This window comes from Xenopus tropicalis, chromosome 10, assembly GCF_000004195.4.
Source record: "Xenopus tropicalis strain Nigerian chromosome 10, UCB_Xtro_10.0, whole genome shotgun sequence".
Classification (NCBI taxonomy): Eukaryota; Metazoa; Chordata; class Amphibia; order Anura; family Pipidae; genus Xenopus; species Xenopus tropicalis.
In genome coordinates this window covers 4,670,180-4,691,553 of record NC_030686.2, presented here as the reverse complement: position 1 = coordinate 4,691,553, position 21,374 = coordinate 4,670,180, and the positions used below count along the sequence as shown (strand labels likewise).

The following is a 21,374-nucleotide window of genomic DNA, read 5'->3' as shown; positions in this document are numbered from 1 at the left end:
CCTGACTGTCAGTTGGAAGGAGAGAGAACTACAGGGAAGGGGAAGAAAAAAAGAGAAAAAAGTATAAATTGAACATAATAAGAATAAAAAACATTCAACTTTTTAACTCTGCACAAAGGCCTATTGTTACTGTATTCAACTGTGTGTTTGGGGGGTAATAGGGGAGCCAAGGGGCCGGGGGGCCACACACATGCCATATTGTGTTATTTTAGGGTACCTGAGGGGAAAGTGGCTATAGGGGGTTGAGAGGGGGGTAGGGTTGGGGGGAAGGGAGGGATCCTAGATCTCATATGCGGCCTTTTCCCCTGTTAAGGTGCCCATACACGGGCCGATTCTAGCTGCTGATATCAGTCCCTTACACCGGTTCGGCAGCTTATCGGCCCGTGTAGGGGCAGAAACAACAGGCCTGACCCACATCTGGCCGATTTCAAATCTGGATCAGGTTTAAAAAATGAGTCGAATCAGGGACCGCATCGGCTCGTTGCCTGTACTCGTTGTTCTAATTCGATCGTTTGGCCCCAGAGCCAAACGGCTGAATTAGCCCAACATCACCCTCCCGTAGGTGGGGATATTGGGAGATCTGCTCACTTGAGGGAAATCTTCTCCCAATAATCCCCACCTATGGGTGGGCAGATCTTAGCGTATATGGCCACCGTTACTATATCTATCTATCTTGTATTGAGGTTACCCATAATCCCTGAGCCCAATACGCTGTTCCTGGTTAGTTGCAGTCGCTATTAGTTGATAGTAGGACTCCGGGGTACAGTCACTGTGTATAGTTGTTGCTTGTTGTAGGGCCCCAAAACTGAGCCGGGTATATTACTTTAGCCCTGGGTATTTCCAGCTCAGAAAGCCATACAAGCAGCAATAAAAGGCATTAAAGGGACAGTACGCTCTATTTCTGGCCATTAGTGCAATAAACAGGGCTTGGGCGGAGCTTACTATCTGGCAGTTGGTTTAATAGTGCTCATAGGGATCAGGGAACAGAACGGGACTTTACTTTCAATCTCCCATTTTGCTCTGTTTAGCGCAACCTCCCCACTCATTAAGCTATTGGGCCAAAACACGGGACTCGTTTCCCAATAAGATTAGAATTACAAAGTGCGGCGACAGATCCGAGCTCATTCCCATTAACCCGCGAGCAAATAAGTAAGAATCCGACTTTAATGACAACTAGAAAGGGACGTTTGAGAACAAACTTCATGTTGGGTGAAAAATGTGAAGTCACTGAATGAAATCTGATTGGCTGTTGTTGGCTCCGCCCACTGTTTCTAACCATGGACCCACAGTTATACAGTAAAAACCACTGTGCAAAGTTTGGGGATCCTGGTTTTAATAGTGTCTGAATGGCAGCAATTTAAATTTCAGAGTGACATCTGATTGGCTGTTGGTGGCTCCACCCACTTTTTCTAACGCTGAACCGCAGTTACCAGGTGACTAGCTCTGCAAAGTTTGGGGACCTTAGTATTAATATTTAGAGAACGGCAGCAGTTTAAATGTAAACATATGAAGTCTATAGGTGAAATCTGATTGGCTGTTGTTGGCCCCGCCCACTTCTCCAAACTTGAAACATAGTCACCCGGTGACAAACTGAGCAAAGTTTGGGGACCCTGGGATTAAACATGTGACAATGGCAGCAGTTAAAATTTCCCCACTGAAAACAATGAAAGAAATGTGATTGGCTTTTGGTGGCCCCGCCCACTTTGGGGTCATCCAACAAATGTCGCTGTTTCATTCGGGGTGACCCCATTATTATGGGATTCAAGTTTGGGGGGTGTGGCCTCAAAGCTGTAAGAGTGGCAGCAGTTTGAAAATCTTCCCTGTCAAAGTCAATGGGAAAATTGGGGGGTTCGGAGCCACAAAAAGCCGGGGGGCGGGATCCTTAGAAAAGCACAAGCAACCTGCTCCGCTATAGGGCGAAAATGTGTGGGGAGTTTGGGTATTGTACCCCTAAAACTGTAGGAGGAGCAGCGTTTAGAAAATGGGGGGCGCTAAGAATAAGAAGAATCAGCAGAAGTGGAAGAACAGTCTGTGGGTTTCACCCCAACGTAATTAAACAGTTCAGCGGCAATTACCCAATAATTCGTTTAAACAGAGCTCCTTCTCATTGTCTGCGCTTACCAAGAGCCTGCAATGTTTTCTGCACCGACAGATGCGCCATTAGCAGCCCCTCCCCCCGATAATGGGCACAGAACCCCTCAGTGACTGCTAATATCCTTATCATTTACAGTAGGGGGTACATTATCCCTTATAATACATGAGTGATACTCAGAGTTCCCTGTATAACTCAGCCTGCAGCCTTGTGCCTTTATATGGGGGCACAGAACCCCTCAGTGACTGCTAATATCCTTATCATTTACAGTAGGGGGTACATTATCCCTTATAATACATGAGTGATACTCAGAGTTCCCTGTATAACTCAGCCTGCAGCCTTGTGCCTTTATATGGGGGGCACAGAACCCCTCAGTGACTGCTAATATCCTTATCATTTACAGTAGGGGGTACATTATCCCTTATAATACATGAGTGATACTCAGAGTTCCCTGTATAACTCAGCCTGCAGCCTTGTGCCTTTATATGGGCACAGATCCCCTCAGTGACTGCTAATATCCTTATCATTTACAGTAGGGGGGTACATTATCCCTTATAATACATGAGTGATACTCAGAGTTCCCTGTATAACTCAGCCTGCAGCCTTGTGCCTTTATATGGGGCACAGAACCCCTCAGTGACTGCTAATATCCTTATCATTTACAGTAGGGGGTACATTATCCCTTATAATACATGAGTGATACTCAGAGTTCCCTGTATAACTCAGCCTGCAAGCCTTGTGCCTTTATATGGGGCACAGATCCCCTCAGTGACTGCTAATATCCTTATCATTTACAGTAGGGGGTACATTATCCCTTATAATACATGAGTGATACTCAGAGTTCCCTGTATAACTCAGCCTGCAACCTTGTGCCTTTATATGGGGGGCACAGAACCCCTCAGTGACTGCTAATATCCTTATCATTTACAGTAGGGGGTACATTATCCCTTATAATACATGAGTGATACTCAGAGTTCCCTGTATAACTCAGCCTGCAGCCTTGTGTCTTTATATGGGGGGCACAGAACCCCTCAGTGACTGCTAATATCCTTATCATTTACAGTAGGGGGTACATTATCCCTTATAATACATGAGTGATACTCAGAGTTCCCTGTATAACTCAGCCTGCAGCCTTGTGCCTTTATATGGGGGGCACAGAACCCCTCAGTGACTGCTAATATCCTTATCATTTACAGTAGGGGGTACATTATCCCTTATAATACATTATATGGGCACAGAACCCCTCAGTTACAGGTAATATCTATGTGCCCTGACGTGGCTAATAGGTTACAGAACGTTGGGGTTTGTAGCCCGGTACTGAATAAAGTGCAGGAAGGTTTAGTTCCCCTTTAAAAGCCTCCCGTTCTTTCCACTCATGGAATAAAATAAGAAAGACCAATGGGAAAAGAACCATCAGTTTCTAGATGTCGGTGACACGTTGGTTCAGTCGGCAATAAATGTTACAGAAAATAAATCCTATTAAATGAAAGTAAAAAAACGAACAGAGATTAATGCATCAACCTCCCAATATGTTTTGGTGTCATATTCCCCAAATTATCTTTTATTATTATTATTATTATTACAGGTGTGGGACCTGTTATCCAGAATGCTCAGGACCTTGGGTTTTTCAGATAAGGGGTCTGTCCATAATTTGGATCTTCTACCATAAACCCAATAGGGCTGTTCTGCCCCAATAAGGGGTAATTATATCTTAGTTGGGATCAAGTACAGCTACTGTTTTATTATTACAGTGAAAAGGGAATCATTTAACCATGAAATAAACCCAATAGGGCTGTTCTGCCCCAATAAGGGGTAATTATATCTTAGTTGGGATCAAGTACAGGTACTGTTTTATTATTACAGAGAAAAGGGAATCATTTAACCATGAAATAAACCCAATAGGGCTGTTCTGCCCCAATAAGGGGTAATTATATCTTAGTTGGGATCAAGTACAGGTACTGTTTTATTATTACAGAGAAAAAGGAATCATTTAACCATTAAATAAACCCAATAGGGCTGTTCTGCCCCCAATAAGGGGTAATTATATCTTAGTTGGGATCAAGTACAGGTACTGTTTTATTATTACAGAGAAAAGGGAATCATTTAACCATGAAATAAACCCAATAGGGCTGTTCTGCCCCAATAAGGGGTAATTATATCTTAGTTGGGATCAAGTACAGGTACTGTTTTATTATTACAGAGAAAAGGGAATTATTTTTTAAAAATGTGAATTATTTGAATAAAATGGGAGTCTATGGGAGATGATCTTTCCGTAATTCTGAACTTTCTGGATACTGGGTTTGCGGATAAGGGGGCCGATACCTGTATTATGATTAATATGATTATGTGCAAGCTGCTATCAGTAATACAGAAATAACAAACAGGCTGCGGCCGCTCTTGTTGCAAAACAAAGAAGTTAAAACAAATAAAAAGGAAAGGAAACCAAAGGGTTAATGTGGCGCCAGAGATAAAAAACCTTTTTTGGGGGGAACTGAAGCCAAAACCCCCCAGAGACCCTGTAAGTTCTATGTGGCGCTTTTCTGAAAAAAATTGCAAGAAAATTTCATGAAACCGCCGAAAATTCATTCAACGCATTATTTCTGCGCACGGCTGTTTTTCTCTCCCCAAACGCATTAAAGTGAATAGAATTTTTTCATTTTATTGAAACATTTTTTTTTAAGTTTTTAAAACTTGAATAATTCAGTTTCCTAAACTCAAGATCAAAAGTAGCTGAGATCCCTTATTTATCAGGGAAAACTTCATAATTCTTAAAGTTTATAATCAGTTTTTTATTTCACTTCCCCAGTAAGTTTCACTCCCGAACTAAACGCATTGCTGGTTAGTGATTCCCGTGTGTGTTGCCATGGCAACAGTGAAGGCATTGTGATGTCATAGTGTTTGCCACAGTGAATGCAGTCTGTGTTCCCATGGCAACAGGGTGATCACATTGTGATGTCATCCTTATCAGATCAGATAAGGAGTCGTCACTGACAATCCTGAATCATTTGCTGGATTGTAGCCAATCAGTGCGCAGCGTTACTGTTTGTCCCTAATCGGCCATTTGTTATCTTCAGATCTACTTCAATCGGATTATCTGTAAGTAATATCTAATTATTAATTATTCTTTTATAAACAATATAATAGAATCTAATGATTTAATAGTATATATTTTATAGAAAGTGGCTGTTTGCCCCAGTTTTCCCCCAAACCGTTACACTTTGCGCCGCTAGGCCCCGCCTTCCTTCCTATTTTTGAAATGCAAATTGCGCCCAAACATTGGCCAATGAGATTGCTGCTTGCACGAGCCCCTGTGCGGGTTTCACGCTGCGACTATAAATGCGCCGTTTGGGGAATCAGTTTAGCGAATATCTTTCCTTTACCCTTTAGGCCGTATATAAAAAGTTTTTGGGGACATTCGCGCTGCAAAAAAAATTGCAATGATGTTCGCACATTAAATGCACCAGTCGTGTCCAGTTTGTTACCAGAAACTCGGGCAAATACATTCACTGGGCAAATAATTCTGCGCTCAGTTTATAAATGACCCCCACTATGTTGTTACTTATAAACCTGCAGCCGGTCATGTGACATTGTATTAGCAACGTCTAACTGGGCTCATAGGGACTTTACTTACACGCCATTGGCTGGTTAGTTACCAATCAGTTCTCATCGTGACTATTAGTTATTAGTTATTATTAGTTATTTTATTGTAACAATCTTTTTAAGTTTTTAAAACCTTAATAATTCTGTTTCCTAAACTCAACTTTCCCTTATTTATCAGGGAAAACTTCATAATTCCTTTAGATAAAGTTTATAATCAGTTTTTTAATTTAGTTCCCCATTAAGTTTCACTCCCAAACTAAATGCATTGATGGTTAGTGATTCCCATGTGTGTTGCCATGGCAGCAGTGAAGGCATTGTGATGTCATAGTGTTTGCCACAGTGAATGCAGTCTGTTCCCATGGCAACAGGGCATTGTGAGGTCATCCTTATCAGATAACCAGATCAGATAAGGAGGCGTCACTGACAATCCTAAATCATTTGCTGGATAGTAGCCAATCAGTGCGCATTGTTTACTGTTTGTCTCTAATAAGTCACTTGTTATAATCAGATCTAATTCAATCGGATTATCTGTAAGTAATATCTAATTATTGATTTAATTAATATCTAGCTATTTAATAGTATATAAAAAAAATTGCTGGGGGTCATTTATAAAGTGCAGCGCATATTTTTTTCATCTTATTTTTTTCCAATTGCATCTGCTCCCATTTTTGATGCAACCGCGACTTGCTTTGACGCACAATATATGTATATTGTATATATATTGTATATTGAGTTGTATCAGTATCAGAACAATAGAGGGGGGAATAAAACAAATGATTCCATAAAAGTGACAATCGGGGGGACTGACTTGACCTTTAGGCCCAACCCTTTCCCAGGCAATATAGGGAAGCCATTCTTCTATTGGGTATTTAGTAACAACACTGTTGCAGTTGGTCTCCCTAATAAATGATTGGTTTAACTCTTTATTTTCTCATTTAGGAATAACAACAATGTTTTCCAGACTTGGAAAAACGCTTGGGAACATCTTTAGGTGTAACCCTAAGGTAAGGCTCAAACTTGTCTCTTTAATATTCCGGGAACATAGAATGGGATTGGCTGCTGGGGCTCCGCTCTGTCATATCGTTGGTTAATTAAGGATTCTAATTAACCTAAAAAACCCCAAAAAGTCTGTTTTACAAACAATGAGACTTCCCATTAGTATTTATTTCTGTTCCCACTACTGATATCTCGCTATTGGCACAGCCGCTCTCTAAATAAGAGCTGGAAAGAACCGCGCAGAATGGCGAGAATCAGTGGGGAAACGGCTAATATCTCCCAAATAAACAAATGTGTCAATTGTAATATGTACAGAACAGCAGCCATGTTACAGCGTTACAGTGGGATTAATATCTCGGCACGATTCTATAATAATAATTCTGAATTATAAAGAACAAAAGAAGTTACCAAAATTCGAGTATATGTTTTTTTTTTTACGATTGAAAAAACTCAATGAGACTTTACTGGAGAATATTCTTAAGAACCATGAATAGTCGGTATTTATTCTCAAGGAGAATTGTCTCTAATACATTTATTTATTTAGTTAGTTATTAATTAAAACATTCAGGTTTTTAACCTCATAGAAAATAAAGAGAAGAACAAGATTCTCGCCTAAATGCTCGCGGGAATAGTCTGTTGCGGTTTTATATTAAATTAGCTAGCATTCGAGAAGAAAATTCACATGAGTTTTGTTGCGTTTTTTTTCACAAACTCGAATTTTGATAAAAATGCCCCTATGTATTCGGCTCAGGTTTCTGGGTATTTGTTGGGCTTCAGCGCTTAATTTTGTGTATTTCATTTCTCCAGGATCCCAAAGCAGCACCAACCTTTCAGCGCGAGATGAAAGGTAAAGAAGCGCTTGAGAAACAGGCTCAGGAGGAAGCGGAAGGATTCGCCCGGCAGCGGGATATTCGAATGGCTTTGCAGGAGAGGATAAAGGAACAACTCAATGATGAATTTCTGGACGAAGCTGTACAATTTACTGTTCAGCAGATCCAGAGAGGATTTGAGATTGATTCCTGCCGAATGCAGCAAGAAGAAGAACAAGAAAAAGCCAAGAAGGAAATAAAAAAGCGCAAATTAAGAAATGTGCTTCTTAGGAAAAGGGAGATCGAACGACAAACAGAATGCGAAACAGAAGTGGAGAGACAGACCGAACAGAGACTGAGACAAATGGAAGAATGGAAACATCTACAGAGAGAAGCGCAGGAAGAAGCCAACAAAGAGATTGCGAAGCGCAAACTCAGAAATGAGCTTCTTCTTGAAATGCTTCTAAACAAGAAAGAAGAGGAGAAAGTAATGGAAGGTCGTGCAATCGTTGAGGAAGAAGAGAAGAAGGAGAGCTTCGTGGCAGTGATGGAAGCACAGAGCCAAGAAGAAATCACTCCACCGGGAGAAGCTCTGATGCTTTCAATTCCAGAAACATCTGCTGAGAAACTGAGGGTGAGTTTGGTTTTCATGTTTAATTCAGGATAATCGGTTTGTGTGGCCGTTCTAGGCCGTCTCTTCTCCAGCCGAGACTGTTGTAACAACTTGATGCCGTAACTCGGCCAAGAATCATATCGTTCCATTCAGCTTTAAACGTTTGATTTCAATTTCCACAAATGAAATCATTACTTTTCAATTTTTACAAATTAAGGCAAACGCTCATAAGTTACATTTTTCTAAACGAGCTTTGTGCGCATTATTAGGAGTAACATTTTCCCTTTTTAAGCAAAATTAATTTCAAACAGAAGTCACAATAACATTTACACTGAACCCTTTTTGCTTTTGATCCCTATAGGACTCTTTACCTGAAGAGAATGACGACACCGAAGAGTCTGAGGCGGCCATAGAGGCTCGAGCTGCAGTCCGGAGAAAGGAGTTTGAGAAGAGCGAAAGAAAGAGAGCAGCTCGAATCCGCAAAGGTGATTTTTCTCCTACAAATGTTTTACTAATTGATGTTCAACCATAAACCTGATCCCAATTCCCAGCTAGAATAATGTACTACTGTACTGTATGTTCTATTGAGAGACGCACCCAATCCGGGATTCGGCCAAGATTCCGCCTTTATCAGCAGGATTCGGATTCGGCTGAATCAATAGTCCTGGCTGAACCGACTCCCAATCCTTAAAAGCACATAACTTTGAATTCAGATTCAGTTCGGTATTTGGACGAATCTTCCATGAAGGATTCGGGGTTCGGCCAAATCCCAAGATAGTGGATTCGGTGCACCCCTAGTTCTAGTCAATTTCTGCATTTTATATTAATTAGTTTTTGAAAATAGTTTCTAATGGTTCTCAGTACGAGGCCATTGATATAATGTTGCCCAAACCAACAGCTTTACACTTAGGCCTCAACCTATTCATTCCAACTCACAAACAGACGCTCCTACAGCCATTTTGTCCCCACAGTTCCCAATGGTACTTTTTGCAAAGTAGTGACTTAAATCTAAACCGACCTTTTTTTTTTTTCTTTTAATCAGCACCTCTAAGGAAACCGCCTTCCTTTTTCGACATTCCTGACAGGGTAAAGGTAAGTTTTGGTTGTGAAATAAATAGGCTTTTCTCACATGAGGAATATTGAACATGAATTAATGGTATTTCCTTCTCTTCTCTAGAGGAGAACTCGTTTCTACCAGATTGTGGAGAAGATTGATGGAACCCTGGACCCGACTGGGTTGGAGAGAAGGTAATGATTCTAAGATATGTTTGTTGTACTGTCTGTGGTTTATTTGGGATGGTGGATTGCATGAAAGCTTATCCATAGTGCATATATGTATATATATATAAATGTTCCATAAGAACACCTGTTTGGGCCGAGGTACCCTGCTATGTATATGCATCTTGGCCCATAACAGAGAAGGTACCAGAAATAGGTTTAATCAAATAAATGTGTTTCATTTTAGGCTGGTGGAAAAAACGCCACCAACTATTGAAGACTTCCAACTCCAGTCGTATCTCGGCGAGGGATCGTTCGGGAAGGTGAGCTTTTCCGTCTCTATATTATATATCTAATCCCATTCTGGGTGACCCAGGGATATAACACTTGAACCCTTTGGCTAGAAATGAATCAGCATGAAAAAGTGTTGGGTTCCTGTATTTCAACAGCTTGTGCCTAAGGCCAACGCTGAGCATAAAATAGGCTGCACCGTCATCTACTCATTGGTGCCGGCACAGGGACTTACCTAGAGCCACTCTAACTAAAAACAAATAAAAAAGCTTCTAGCAACCAGTCAGTGACCAGCAAATGGTGTGCGCTGATTCATTATATAGGTTGTATTGTAAAGATAGGTTGGGATGTAAGGAACAGAGCTAAGGGCCAAGTAGGTTACCCTGGTTAGAAGACCTGGCCTTACCGTGTATAATATCCAATTTCCATTCTGTTTTTTCTCTATTACAAATAGAACTGCAGCAGCAAATATGTATTGCACTTTATCTCATGTATCTCTTCCATTGTCCATTGCAGGTCTATAGGGCACAGCACAGAAGCTCAGGGAAGATTTATGCCATTAAGGCAATTGAGATGCACGAAATCAACGAGAGGGAGATCTTTCACTGGTAAGTTTTGGGTAAAAAAGTGATTTTATTTAGCTATAAAAATCATGATTTTTCCCCCTAAAAGAAAAATGCTCTGTGCCCCTGCGGATAAAAATAATGTGGCTACACAAGTCATATGCACATTCATCTCTCTAATTAATGGGGGCGCTCAGAGATGTAAATCATTAACTGGGGGGCTAATATAATGTAGAATAAGTGCATGAATTAAAGATAGGCCTCGCACAAACCTGACACTGTAACATCTTTACACTTAAAATGCATTTCGAATCAGAAATTATTTTAGATCTTTAATTAAGAACAGCTGAACCCCCCCCCCCACTCTTTCTGCCATAAGTCAATGTGTATAACTTAACTTTAATATTTTTTATTTCCCAGTGTCACCCTAGAGCAGCGAATTCTCCGACTAGTCGACGAGGAACAATGTCTGTTCCTTGCTGGGCTACTCGGCTCCTTCCAGACACAAAACCACATGTGTCTGGCTTTGGAGTACGCGGAAGGAGGAGATTTGGCTGCCTACGCGGATACAGAGGAACTTCCACTCGACAGAGTTCGGTAAGTACTAATTAGCTTTTAGGGAGCTCAACCCAAGGCCAATTACCCCTATGGCATTCTTACCACTATATGGACATAATACCATTATTATTGGCTCAATAACTCACTCAGTAGGTAGAACACTGGTGTCTCTCCCACTAGTCACACAATACTATTTACTGGGAAACATGGGGGGCTGCTCATGTCATTAAAGGTTTCAGTGCAATTTCAATCCAAGTTCCGCTGAATATTGGGGTCTAAGGAATAACTTACATTTGTAGTAGTTCTATATTGATAGGTTTGCATTTATAAAACGGATATATGTTTAACTTTGTTCATTTATTCTTTGCAGGTTCTATTCCGCTTGCATGGTGCTGGGGATACAATTCCTGCACCAACACAACATCGCGCACAGGTAAGCAACAATGAACATTAATGGGACACAGAGCCCCAATCCTAGAAATCATCATTCTCTTTAGATTATTTATACTAAATCTCTGATATTAAACATATTTTGAATAATAAATGAATCTGTATTTTATAATGTGCTTCTGTTTTATTGTAGGGATATAAAAGCCGACAATGTTCTCCTGTATGAAGACGGGTACGTGAAGATCACCGACTTTGGGCTTTGCAAAGCAGGTAAGTTGTATAAGTAAGATGGTGTAGCATATACACAGTGTAGCAGCTGAGCTGTAGCATTGGCCCTATATATATATATATATTATTATAACCAGAGGGAGACAGAGATAGATAATAAGAGAGCTGCTGCTGTTCAGCCAATGAATGCAGCCTTTCTATGGATAAACTCTTAAACTCACTGTTTTCTTTCTGCTTCAGGAATGGCTGCTGACAGCACAGCCTCAAGTCATTGCGGTACCCTTTTCTACATGGCCCCGGAAATCTTCAAAGGTCGATATACAAGATCAGTCGACTGGTGGGCACTCGGAGTGACCATCTACAAACTGCTCACTGGAGATGTAAGTATCCATTTATGGAAAAAACTAGGCAATCGCTGGCATAGGTTTCCACAAATCCACTTTTTATCCACCTTTTGTCTGCTTGCGCAAAAATGTAGGCAGAGAAAAGGCCGATCTTCTGACTTCTGCTCTGTGTTCCGAATGTTCCGACAACCGCGGCATCGCCGTAATCCGCTCTATGCGCTGATTGGCCAATGATGTGCCTGAGAATTTTGCCTCAGCAGAAGTCAGAGGCTCAGCCTTTTCCCCAGCCTGTGTTTCTACCCAAGCCAATAGAATACCTAGTGTCCCGCAGGCCTTAGGGTGATAATGATCCTCTCATAGTATTACCATTTAATGTGAAATGGATCATGGCCACCCTCATAACATGGGAAACCTTGGGAAATTTATATTTTCACTATATATAATTCAGCTTGAAATTTAAAAAATGTATTATTACTAAACTTCCACTCAATGTAATGCAGCTTATGCTGAAGGTAGGGGTTAGAAATCAGAGCAGACAATATCAGATCACATTATTGTATGTTAGTTGTATCTCCCATAAATCACTCTCTGTTTATATTTGTTTGTTTTCCAGGTACCGTTTTATGCCGATACTGATCTCGAGTACCTGATGTTAGCAGGTCGTGAGGAGCCCGAATATCCTGACGACTTAACAGAAGACACTCGAGACATATTGGAAAATGTAAGTATGAAGCAGGATATCCGCATGTTGTTATCTGTATGGGGAGAGTTTTGCTCAGAAGCCTTTCCATTATTACTTACCCTATGCTTATATTTGCCCTTACTCTTATCCTTTATAAAGTAAAGTCCCGCTCTTGTTCTAGTGGCTTCACCAAACCATAACTGTCCCTTTGGGATTAGGGTGTTGAACTGTAAGCTTCTGTCTAACAACAATTTCTTTTTGCAGCTCCTAAAGAAAGATCCAGAGCAGCGCCTTGGGGCCGGAGAACATGGAGCCGAGGACGTGAGGAAGAGCCCATTCTTTGAGGGATTAGACTGGGAGGCTCTTGAAAAGAAAGAGATCGAGCCGCCATTTATCCCCAGAGGAAGAGCACACGGACAACCTGAAAACAGCCTTAAACTAAAGGCTCAGGTTGAAGCCAATGTGTGCGAAGAAGCCGAATGGGCACTGGTGGAGCTGAACTACCCTTTGAGTTCAGCTTCAGAAACAGAAGAAGAATTGTAAGAAACGTTCCTCGGAATGAAGCAGAGATGATTGGCAGGAAGAAAGTCTGTTCCCAGCTTGAGAAATCCAATCAGCGTTCCGGAGTCCTATTATGGATTGAAAATGCAAACATCGCAACTCCGGGAGTAGGAAAAGGGGTGAGTCTGTTGGGCAGGATGTCGGGTCAGTCAAGAGTTAATTTGCCCAACAGGGGTGGAGGAGGGTTCAACTTTAAGCCAAAAACATCGCTTAAAGTTTAAAAAAAAAAAAAAGATCACCCACGAGCTGATTGGTGCACAGCGACATGAAGAGGGTGAGACTGTTGGGCAGGAAGTCAGTCAAGAGTTCATTTGCCCAACAGGGGTGGAGGAGGGTTCAACTTTAAGCCAAAAACATCGCTTAAAGTTTAAAAAAAAAAAAAAAAAGATCACCCACGAGCTGATTGGTGCACAGCGACATGAAGAGGGTGAGACTGTTGGGCAGGAAGTCAGTCAAGAGTTCATTTGCCCAACAGGGGTGGAGGAGGGTTCAACTTTAAGCCAAAAACATCGCTTAAAGTTTAAAAAAAAAAAAAAAAGATCACCCTCGAGCTGATTGGTGCACAGCACCATGAAGAGGGTGAGACTGTTGGGCAGGAAGTCAGTCAAGAGTTCATTTGCCCAACAGGGGTGGAGGAGGGTTCAACTTTAAGCCAAAAACATCGCTTAAAGTTAAAAAAAAAAAAGATCACCCACGAGCTGATTGGAGCACAGTGACATGAAGAGGGTGAGACTGTTGGGCAGGAAGTCAGTCAAGAGTTCATTTGCCCAACAGGGGTGGAGGAGGGTTCAACTTTAAGCCAAAAACATCGCTTAAAGTTAAAAAAAAAAAAAAAAGATCACCCTCGAGCTGATTGGTGCACAGCACCATGAAGTGGGTGAGTCTGTTGGGCAGGAAGTCAGTCAAGAGTTCATTTGCCCAACAGGGGTGGAGGAGGGTTCAACTTTAAGCCAAAAACATCGCTTAAAGTTAAAAAAAAAAAAAAAAGATCACCCTCGAGCTGATTGGTGCACAGCACCATGAAGAGGGTGAGACTGTTGGGCAGGAAGTCAGTCAAGAGTTCATTTGCCCAACAGGGGTGGAGGAGGGTTCAAAAACATGGTTAATGGCCATGGACCGTCAACGGCAACCTGTAAGTACTTTGCTATATTGGTCGGATCTCTGAAGGAAACTGGATCCCAGTGCACATTGCAGCAGAAAGTCCGGGGGCCAAAAGGGCGTCGGTGAAGCCCAATGTTAGCCGGGGTTCAGCTTGTTGAGGTTCGTATCGTTACAATAAACTGATTTTACTTTAATACTGAGCTACTCTGAGACTTTCATTAGGAGTTGGATCTGCTGCAGGGAGTTGGGCGACTGTAATGGGGGGGATTTGGGAATCGCTTGGAGCCATTTAGACTTTCCTTCTTTGCGCAGATTATCATTTATGGCTGATAATAGTGTATAACCCCGATGTTGGCAGGAGTTGCCCTTTGTTTGCACTAATTAGGGTATCTAGGGGGTTATGGGGCAGTTGTGCTTTTATTTTTATCTTGCAAATGACGTACGTTTTGGAGTTAATCTGCCCTTTAACTATTAGGTACCTGCCTTTGGGATCTTCTATTTTGCTAGTTCCCAGTGTAAGTGCTTGTGTATTAATATGGCCGCCCCCCTACTACGTGTTGTATACGGAGCTGCGTAACAGGGGCCGACCCAGTCTCTGCGTAGTTTTTGGTTTTCTCCTACTGAGAGATGTGTTTCTTGGGTAAGTGCTACATTGGGGGGCAAAGACTTACGGTGGGGAAGGATTTTATAGCGTTTCATTGGCTGGTTAATGCCTCCCACATCCCACCCCCCCTTATTGTTTGTGTGTTTGTGCCATGATGGTGTATGATATTCAGTACATACGGCTGGTCAGAGGCTTCTGGGGCTTTGTGGGTATTGGGTCCTGCCGCCTCCTGACTGTCAGTTGGAAGGAGAGAGAACTACAGGGAAGGGGAGGAAAAAAAGAGAAAAAAGTATAAATTGAACATAATAAGAATAAAAAACATTCAACTTTTTAACTCTGCACAAAGGCCTATTGTTACTGTATTCAACTGTGTGTTTGGGGGGTAATAGGGGAGCCAAGGGGCCGGGGGCCACACACATGCCATATTGTGTTATTTTAGGGTACCTGAGGGGAAAGTGGCTATAGGGGGTTGAGAGGGGGTAGGGTTGGGGGCAGGGAGGGATCCTAGATCTCATATGCGGCCTTTTCCCCTGTTAAGGTGCCCATACACGGGCCGATTCTAGCTGCTGATATCAGTCCCTTACACCGGTTCGGCAGCTTATCGGCCCGTGTAGGGGCAGAAACAACAGGCCTGACCCACATCTGGCCGATTTCAAATCTGGATCAGGTTTAAAAAATTAGTCGAATCAGGGACCGCATCGGCTCGTTGCCTGTACTCGTTGTTCTAATTCGATCGTTTGGCCCCAGAGCCAAACGGCTGAATTAGCCCAACATCACCCTCCCGTAGGTGGGGATATTGGGAGATCTGCTCACTTGAGGGAAATCTTCTCCCAATAATCTTAGCGTATATGGCCACCGTTACTATATCTATCTATCTTGTATTGAGGTTACCCATAATCCCTGAGCCCAATACGCTGTTCCTGGTTAGTTGCAGTCGCTATTAGTTGATAGTAGGACTCCGGGGTACAGTCAATGTGTATAGTTGTTGCTTGTTGTAGGGCCCCAAAACTGAGCCGGGTATATTACTTTAGCCCTGGGTATTTCCAGCTCAGAAAGCCATACAAGCAGCAATAAAAGGCATTAAAGGGACAGTACGCTCTATTTCTGGCCATTAGTGCAATGAACAGGGCTTGGGCGGAGCTTACTATTTGGCAGTTGTTTCAATTAGAAAACTGCATGGGGTTTATTTATTTTTCACAGGACGGGGGCTTCTTAGTGAACAACTGCCGTGTTGTGATTGTGCTCATAGGGATCAGGGAACAGAATGGGACTTTACTTTCAATCTCCCATTTTGCTGTGTTTAGCGCAACCTCCCCACTCATTAAGCTATTGGGCCAAAACGCGGGACTCGTTTCCCAATAAGATTAGAATTACAAAGTGCGGCGACAGATCCGAGCTCATTCCCATTAACCCGCGAGCAAATAAGTAAGAATCCGACTTTAATGACAACTAGAAAGGGACGTTTGAGAACAAACTTCATGTTGGGTTGAAAAATGTGAAGTCACTGAATGAAATCTGATTGGCTGTTGTTGGCTCCGCCCACTGTTTCTAACCGTGGACCCACAGTTATACAGTAAAAACCACTGTGCAAAGTTTGGGGATCCTGGTTTTAATAGTGTCTGAATGGCAGCAATTTAAATTTCAGAGTGACATCTGATTGGCTGTTGGTGGCTCCACCCACTTTTTCTAACGCTGAACCGCAGTTACCAGGTGACTAGCTCTGCAAAGTTTGGGGACTTTAGTATTAATATTTAGAGAACGGCAGCAGTTTAAATGTAAACATATGAAGTCTATAGGTGAAATCTGATTGGCTGTTGTTGGCCCCGCCCACTTCTCCAAACTTGAAACATAGTCACCCGGTGACAAACTGAGCAAAGTTTGGGGACCCTGGGATTAAACATGTGACAATGGCAGCAGTTAAAATTTCCCCACTGAAAACAATGAAAGAAATGTGATTGGCTTTTGGTGGCCCCGCCCACTTTGGGGTCATCCAACAAATGTCGCTGTTTCATTCGGGGTGACCCCATTATTATGGGATTCAAGTTTGGGGGGTGTGGCCTCAAAGCTGTAAGAGTGGCAGCAGTTTGAAAATCTTCCCTGTCAAAGTCAATGGGAAAATTGGGGGGTTCGGAGCCACAAAAAGCCGGGGGGCGGGATCCTTAGAAAAGCACAAGCAACCTGCTCCGCTATAGGGCGAAAATGTGTGGGGAGTTTGGGTATTGTACCCCTAAAACTGTAGGAGGAGCAGCGTTTAGAAAATGGGGGGCACTAAGAATAAGAATCAGCAGAAGTGGAAGAACAGTCTGTGGGTTTCACCCCAACGTAATTAAACAGTTCAGCGGCAATTACCCAATCATTCGTTTAAACAGAGCTCCTTCTCATTGTCTGCGCTTACCTGCGATGTTTCCTGCGCCGACAGATGCGCCATTAGCAGCCCCTCCCCCCGATAATGGGCACAGAACCCCTCAGTGACTGCTAATATCCTTATCATTTACAGTAGGGGGCACATTACCCCTTATAATACATGAGTGATACTCAGAGTTCCCTGTATAACTCAGCCTGCAGCCTTGTGCCTTTATATGGGGGGCACAGAACCCCTCAGTGACTGCTAATATCCTTATCATTTACAGTAGGGGGTACATTATCCCTTATAATACATGAGTGATACTCAGAGTTCCCTGTATAACTCAGCCTGCAGCCTTGTGCCTTTATATGGGGGGCACAGAACCCCTCAGTGACTGCTAATATCCTTATCATTTACAGTAGGGGGTACATTATCCCTTATAATACATGAGTGATACTCAGAGTTCCCTGTATAACTCAGCCTGCAGCCTTGTGCCTTTATATGGGGGGCACAGAACCCCTCAGTGACTGCTAATATCCTTATCATTTACAGTAGGGGGTACATTATCCCTTATAATACATGAGTGATACTCAGAGTTCCCTGTATAACTCAGCCTGCAGCCTTGTGCCTTTATATGGGGGGCACAGAACCCCTCAGTGACTGCTAATATCCTTATCATTTACAGTAGGGGGTACATTATCCCTTATAATTCATGAGTGATACTCAGAGTTCCCTGTATAACTCAGCCTGCAGCCTTGTGCCTTTATATGGGGGGCACAGAACCCCTCAGTGACTGCTAATATCCTTATCATTTACAGTAGGGGGTACATTATCCCTTATAATACATGAGTGATACTCAGAGTTCCCTGTATAACTCAGCCTGCAGCCTTGTGCCTTTATATGGGGGGCACAGAACCCCTCAGTGACTGCTAATATCCTTATAATTTACAGTAGGGGGTACATTATCCCTTATAATACATGAGTGATACTCGGAGTTCCCTGTATAACTCAGCCCCACTCTGGCAGACAAAGGGTTACACAGTGGGTTGGACGCTGCTCGGGGCAGTTGATCCCCCTGGCACGGATATAAATATTTACATTTCTCACTGGGAAGAGATGTCGGGAATTCCTGTGCATCTCAGTGCCTGTATATCCTTATAGACCTCACGTGGGGCAGAGCCGTGACTCCAGGCGGCTTTGACAGTAAATGTTTGGGTCGTTTCCCCTGAAAGTCCCCGGAAAAGTGACAAATAATAAGCAGAAGGGAATGTCCCTGCGTCTCCTTACTGTCTGACCCCAAATCCTACAATAATACATGGGCCATTACACTGTGCTTTGTGCTCTGTAACAGCGTTGCTCTACTACAACTCCCAGTGATTTCCAACGTGGCACAAAGCATTCTGGGAGTTGTAGTTGAGTTTCATTGAATGTTTATATTGCTTTTAATAATCTGTCTGTTATGTGTGTCTCTATGGGGAAGAAAGCTGCCATGTTAGGTTTCAGCTGCAGTGCCTCATATTGTCCTGTAGGTGGTGCTAGCGTCACTACTGATGTAGTATTATTATTAGTATTTACAGTTTCTTGCATTAGGCTAAAGCAAACGGTGGTGAAGTTCCCCTTTACATATAAAAACCTTTTTCTTCTATTGATCTTGGCTGGATCGATAGAATCCAATTCTTATTCTCTGAATCACTTGTTATTGCTTTATAGCCCTGCAGGCTTGGGGGGCTAATGGTAAGGGGGTCACTGCTGGCCCCCACTCATGTTATGTTATTTTAGTATGTTATAGAATGGTCAGTTCCAAAAAACTTTTCAATTGGTCTTTATTATTTATAGTTTTTAATCATTTGCCTTTATCTTTCGACTCTTCAAATGGGGGTCACTGACCCCGGCAGCCAAACCCTATTGCTCTGTGAGGCTCCAGTTTCATTGTTATTGTTACTTTTTATTACTTTTCTTTATGTTTAGGCCTTTGCCTAAAAATGTACCAGTCTCTCATTCAAACTGGTTGCTAAGGTAATTTGCACCCTAGCAACCAGATAACTGCTGAAATTTCAGAAAAAGTGAAATTATTAGAAAACCACAAATAATAAAAAATGAAGACCAATTGCAAAGTGTCTCGGAATATTACTCCCTACATCATAGTAACAGTTAACAGCAGCTTATCCCTCTGCTGAAGGCATTCACTGTACAACACAATGGCCCACAGCGTCCCTGCCCAGAGCATTCCCCCCGCCTCACCATAAACAATACCCGGCTTTATTACTGGGGGAAGTCTAATTTCCTTGAGGTTACTGGGGGGTAACAGGGGGCGACCCTGTGTTCCCTTAGCCGCCCATGGAAAGAAAAGGTCTCTCTAACGGCCTTGAATATATTTGTATAAAGTAACGACGTACAGTGGGCAGTTATAATAATAATAATATGGGGGGGGGAGTTGTAGTTCAGCTGTACCAAGTCTGGGAGACAGGGAGGGAATGGGTACCGGACCCCCAGGATCAAGGGGCCATAGATATAACATATACAAGGGATGGGGTTTATTGTAATGGGAAGGTGCAACTCCCAGCCTGTCTCTGTGTCAGACATCAGTCACATTTCTGGCTAATTAATGTCTCAGTGAAGCCTTTAATTCCCTTCCCAGGCAGCCGGGAGGTCCCATTAAACAGGCACAAGCGGCAACGTGCCCCAAATTGGGATCCTTTCACGCGCGTCTCCCAGGCATGAAGCTTCCCTGTAATTACCCCGGCCGTTCCCACGCAAAGGGCCCCTCGGTGACATCACAGGTGGGGCAGGTAGGGGTCCCGGGCCCTTAACCAGGGTTGCCTGTCAGTCAGCTTTCAGCATGATACAGAGAGTGATATTCTGAGACAATTTGCAATTGGTCTTCATTTTTTATTATCTGTAGTCTTTGAGTTATTACACTTTTTATTCAGCAGCTATCTGGTTGCTAAGAGCCAAATGACCTTAGCAACCAGGGAGCGGTTGAAATGAGAGGCTGATATATGAACAGGAGAGGGACTTAGTTGAAAGATATGGTTTAAAAAGTAACAGTAACAATAAAGCTGGAGCTTCGCGGAGCAATAGGGTTTGGCTGCCGGGGTCAGTGACCCCCATTTGAAAGCTGCAAGTTAGATTAAGAAGGTAAATCATTAAAAAAAAATCTTGCCTAGGATTAGCCATTCTATTGTGCAATTCCCAACTTTCCATAAAGGACACTAAACGTTTGTCTAGTTGCTAAGGTCTCACTGACCCTAGAAACCAGTACCCTGCATGACTGAGGTTACATGGGGGATCAGCCAGATATTTTTTAGACATCAGTTCTTCTGCTTTGTTTGTAGAATCTCCCAGCGCCAGAGATTTTCCTATAAACTCCAATTGCATGAGTCAGATCTTCCTCCCCCCCCTTCCTCTGTGCCACCCCCACGTGTCATTATAAAGGATTCACCCTGTGCTGTCTGCACTGGCACCGACTCCCTGCAGCTCCCTGAAACATGGAAACGGATCCATATTCCCTGTCCTCAGCCCGACCCAATGAGCGGAAACGGATGTTTGGGGACTGGAGATCCGCTCAGTTATAAATAGATACGAGCCTTTCCCCCCGAGCCAAACGTGCTGACAATTACCCCCCCATCTTTCTCCCAGCCCCCCCCCCCCCCACTGTCACAGTGTAACCCCCATATCATATATGCACATAATGTAACTGTATAATATATAGGCACAGATATACCCCCCATCTTTCCCCCAGCCCCCCCCCCCCACTGTCACAGTGTAACCCCCATATCATATATGCACATAATGTAACTGTATAATATATAGGCACAGATATACCCCCCATCTTTCCCCCAGCCCCCCCCCCCCACTGTCACAGTGTAACCCCATATCATATATGCACATAATGTAACTGTATAATATATAGGCACAGATATACCCCCCATCTTTCCCCCAGCCCCCCCCCCACTGTCACAGTGTAACCCCCATATCATATATGCACATAATGTAACTGTATAATATATAGGCACAGATATACCCCCCATCTTTCCCCCAGCCCCCCCCCCCCCCACTGTCACAGTGTAACCCCCATATCATATATGCACATAATGTAACTGTATAATATATAGGCACAGATATACCCCCCATCTTTCCCCCAGCCCCCCCCCCCCACTGTCACAGTGTAACCCCCATATCATATATGCACATAATGTAACTGTATAATATATAGGCACAGATATACCCCCCATCTTTCCCCCAGCCCCCCCCCCCCCACTGTCACAGTGTAACCCCCATATCATATATGCACATAATGCAACTGTATAATATATAGGCACAGATATACCCCCCATCTTTCCCCCAGCCCCCCCCCCCCACACTGTCACAGTGTAACCC

At 43.0% G+C, this 21,374-nt stretch overlaps 2 protein-coding genes across 2 annotated transcripts; both read left to right on the top strand.

Annotated features, from left to right (window-relative positions):
* Positions 1-6,809: 6,809 nt before the first annotated feature.
* On the top strand, positions 6,810-9,858 carry LOC100498008 (vicilin-like seed storage protein At2g18540). The gene is made up of 6 exons (XM_031894592.1): positions 6,810-8,131; positions 8,472-8,595; positions 9,153-9,202; positions 9,288-9,358; positions 9,576-9,651; positions 9,778-9,858. Exons 1-6 carry the CDS (start codon positions 7,529-7,531, stop codon positions 9,856-9,858), a joined length of 1,005 nt encoding a protein of 334 aa, XP_031750452.1. The 5' UTR covers positions 6,810-7,528.
* An 838-nt stretch (positions 9,859-10,696) lies between these two features.
* LOC116407989 (serine/threonine-protein kinase N2-like) lies at positions 10,697-13,178 on the top strand. Its single transcript, XM_031894591.1, has 6 exons — positions 10,697-10,779; positions 11,111-11,173; positions 11,324-11,400; positions 11,599-11,738; positions 12,316-12,423; positions 12,649-13,178. Exons 1-6 carry the CDS (start codon positions 10,697-10,699, stop codon positions 12,925-12,927), a joined length of 750 nt encoding a protein of 249 aa, XP_031750451.1. The 3' UTR covers positions 12,928-13,178.
* The last annotated feature ends 8,196 nt before the right edge of the window (positions 13,179-21,374 follow it).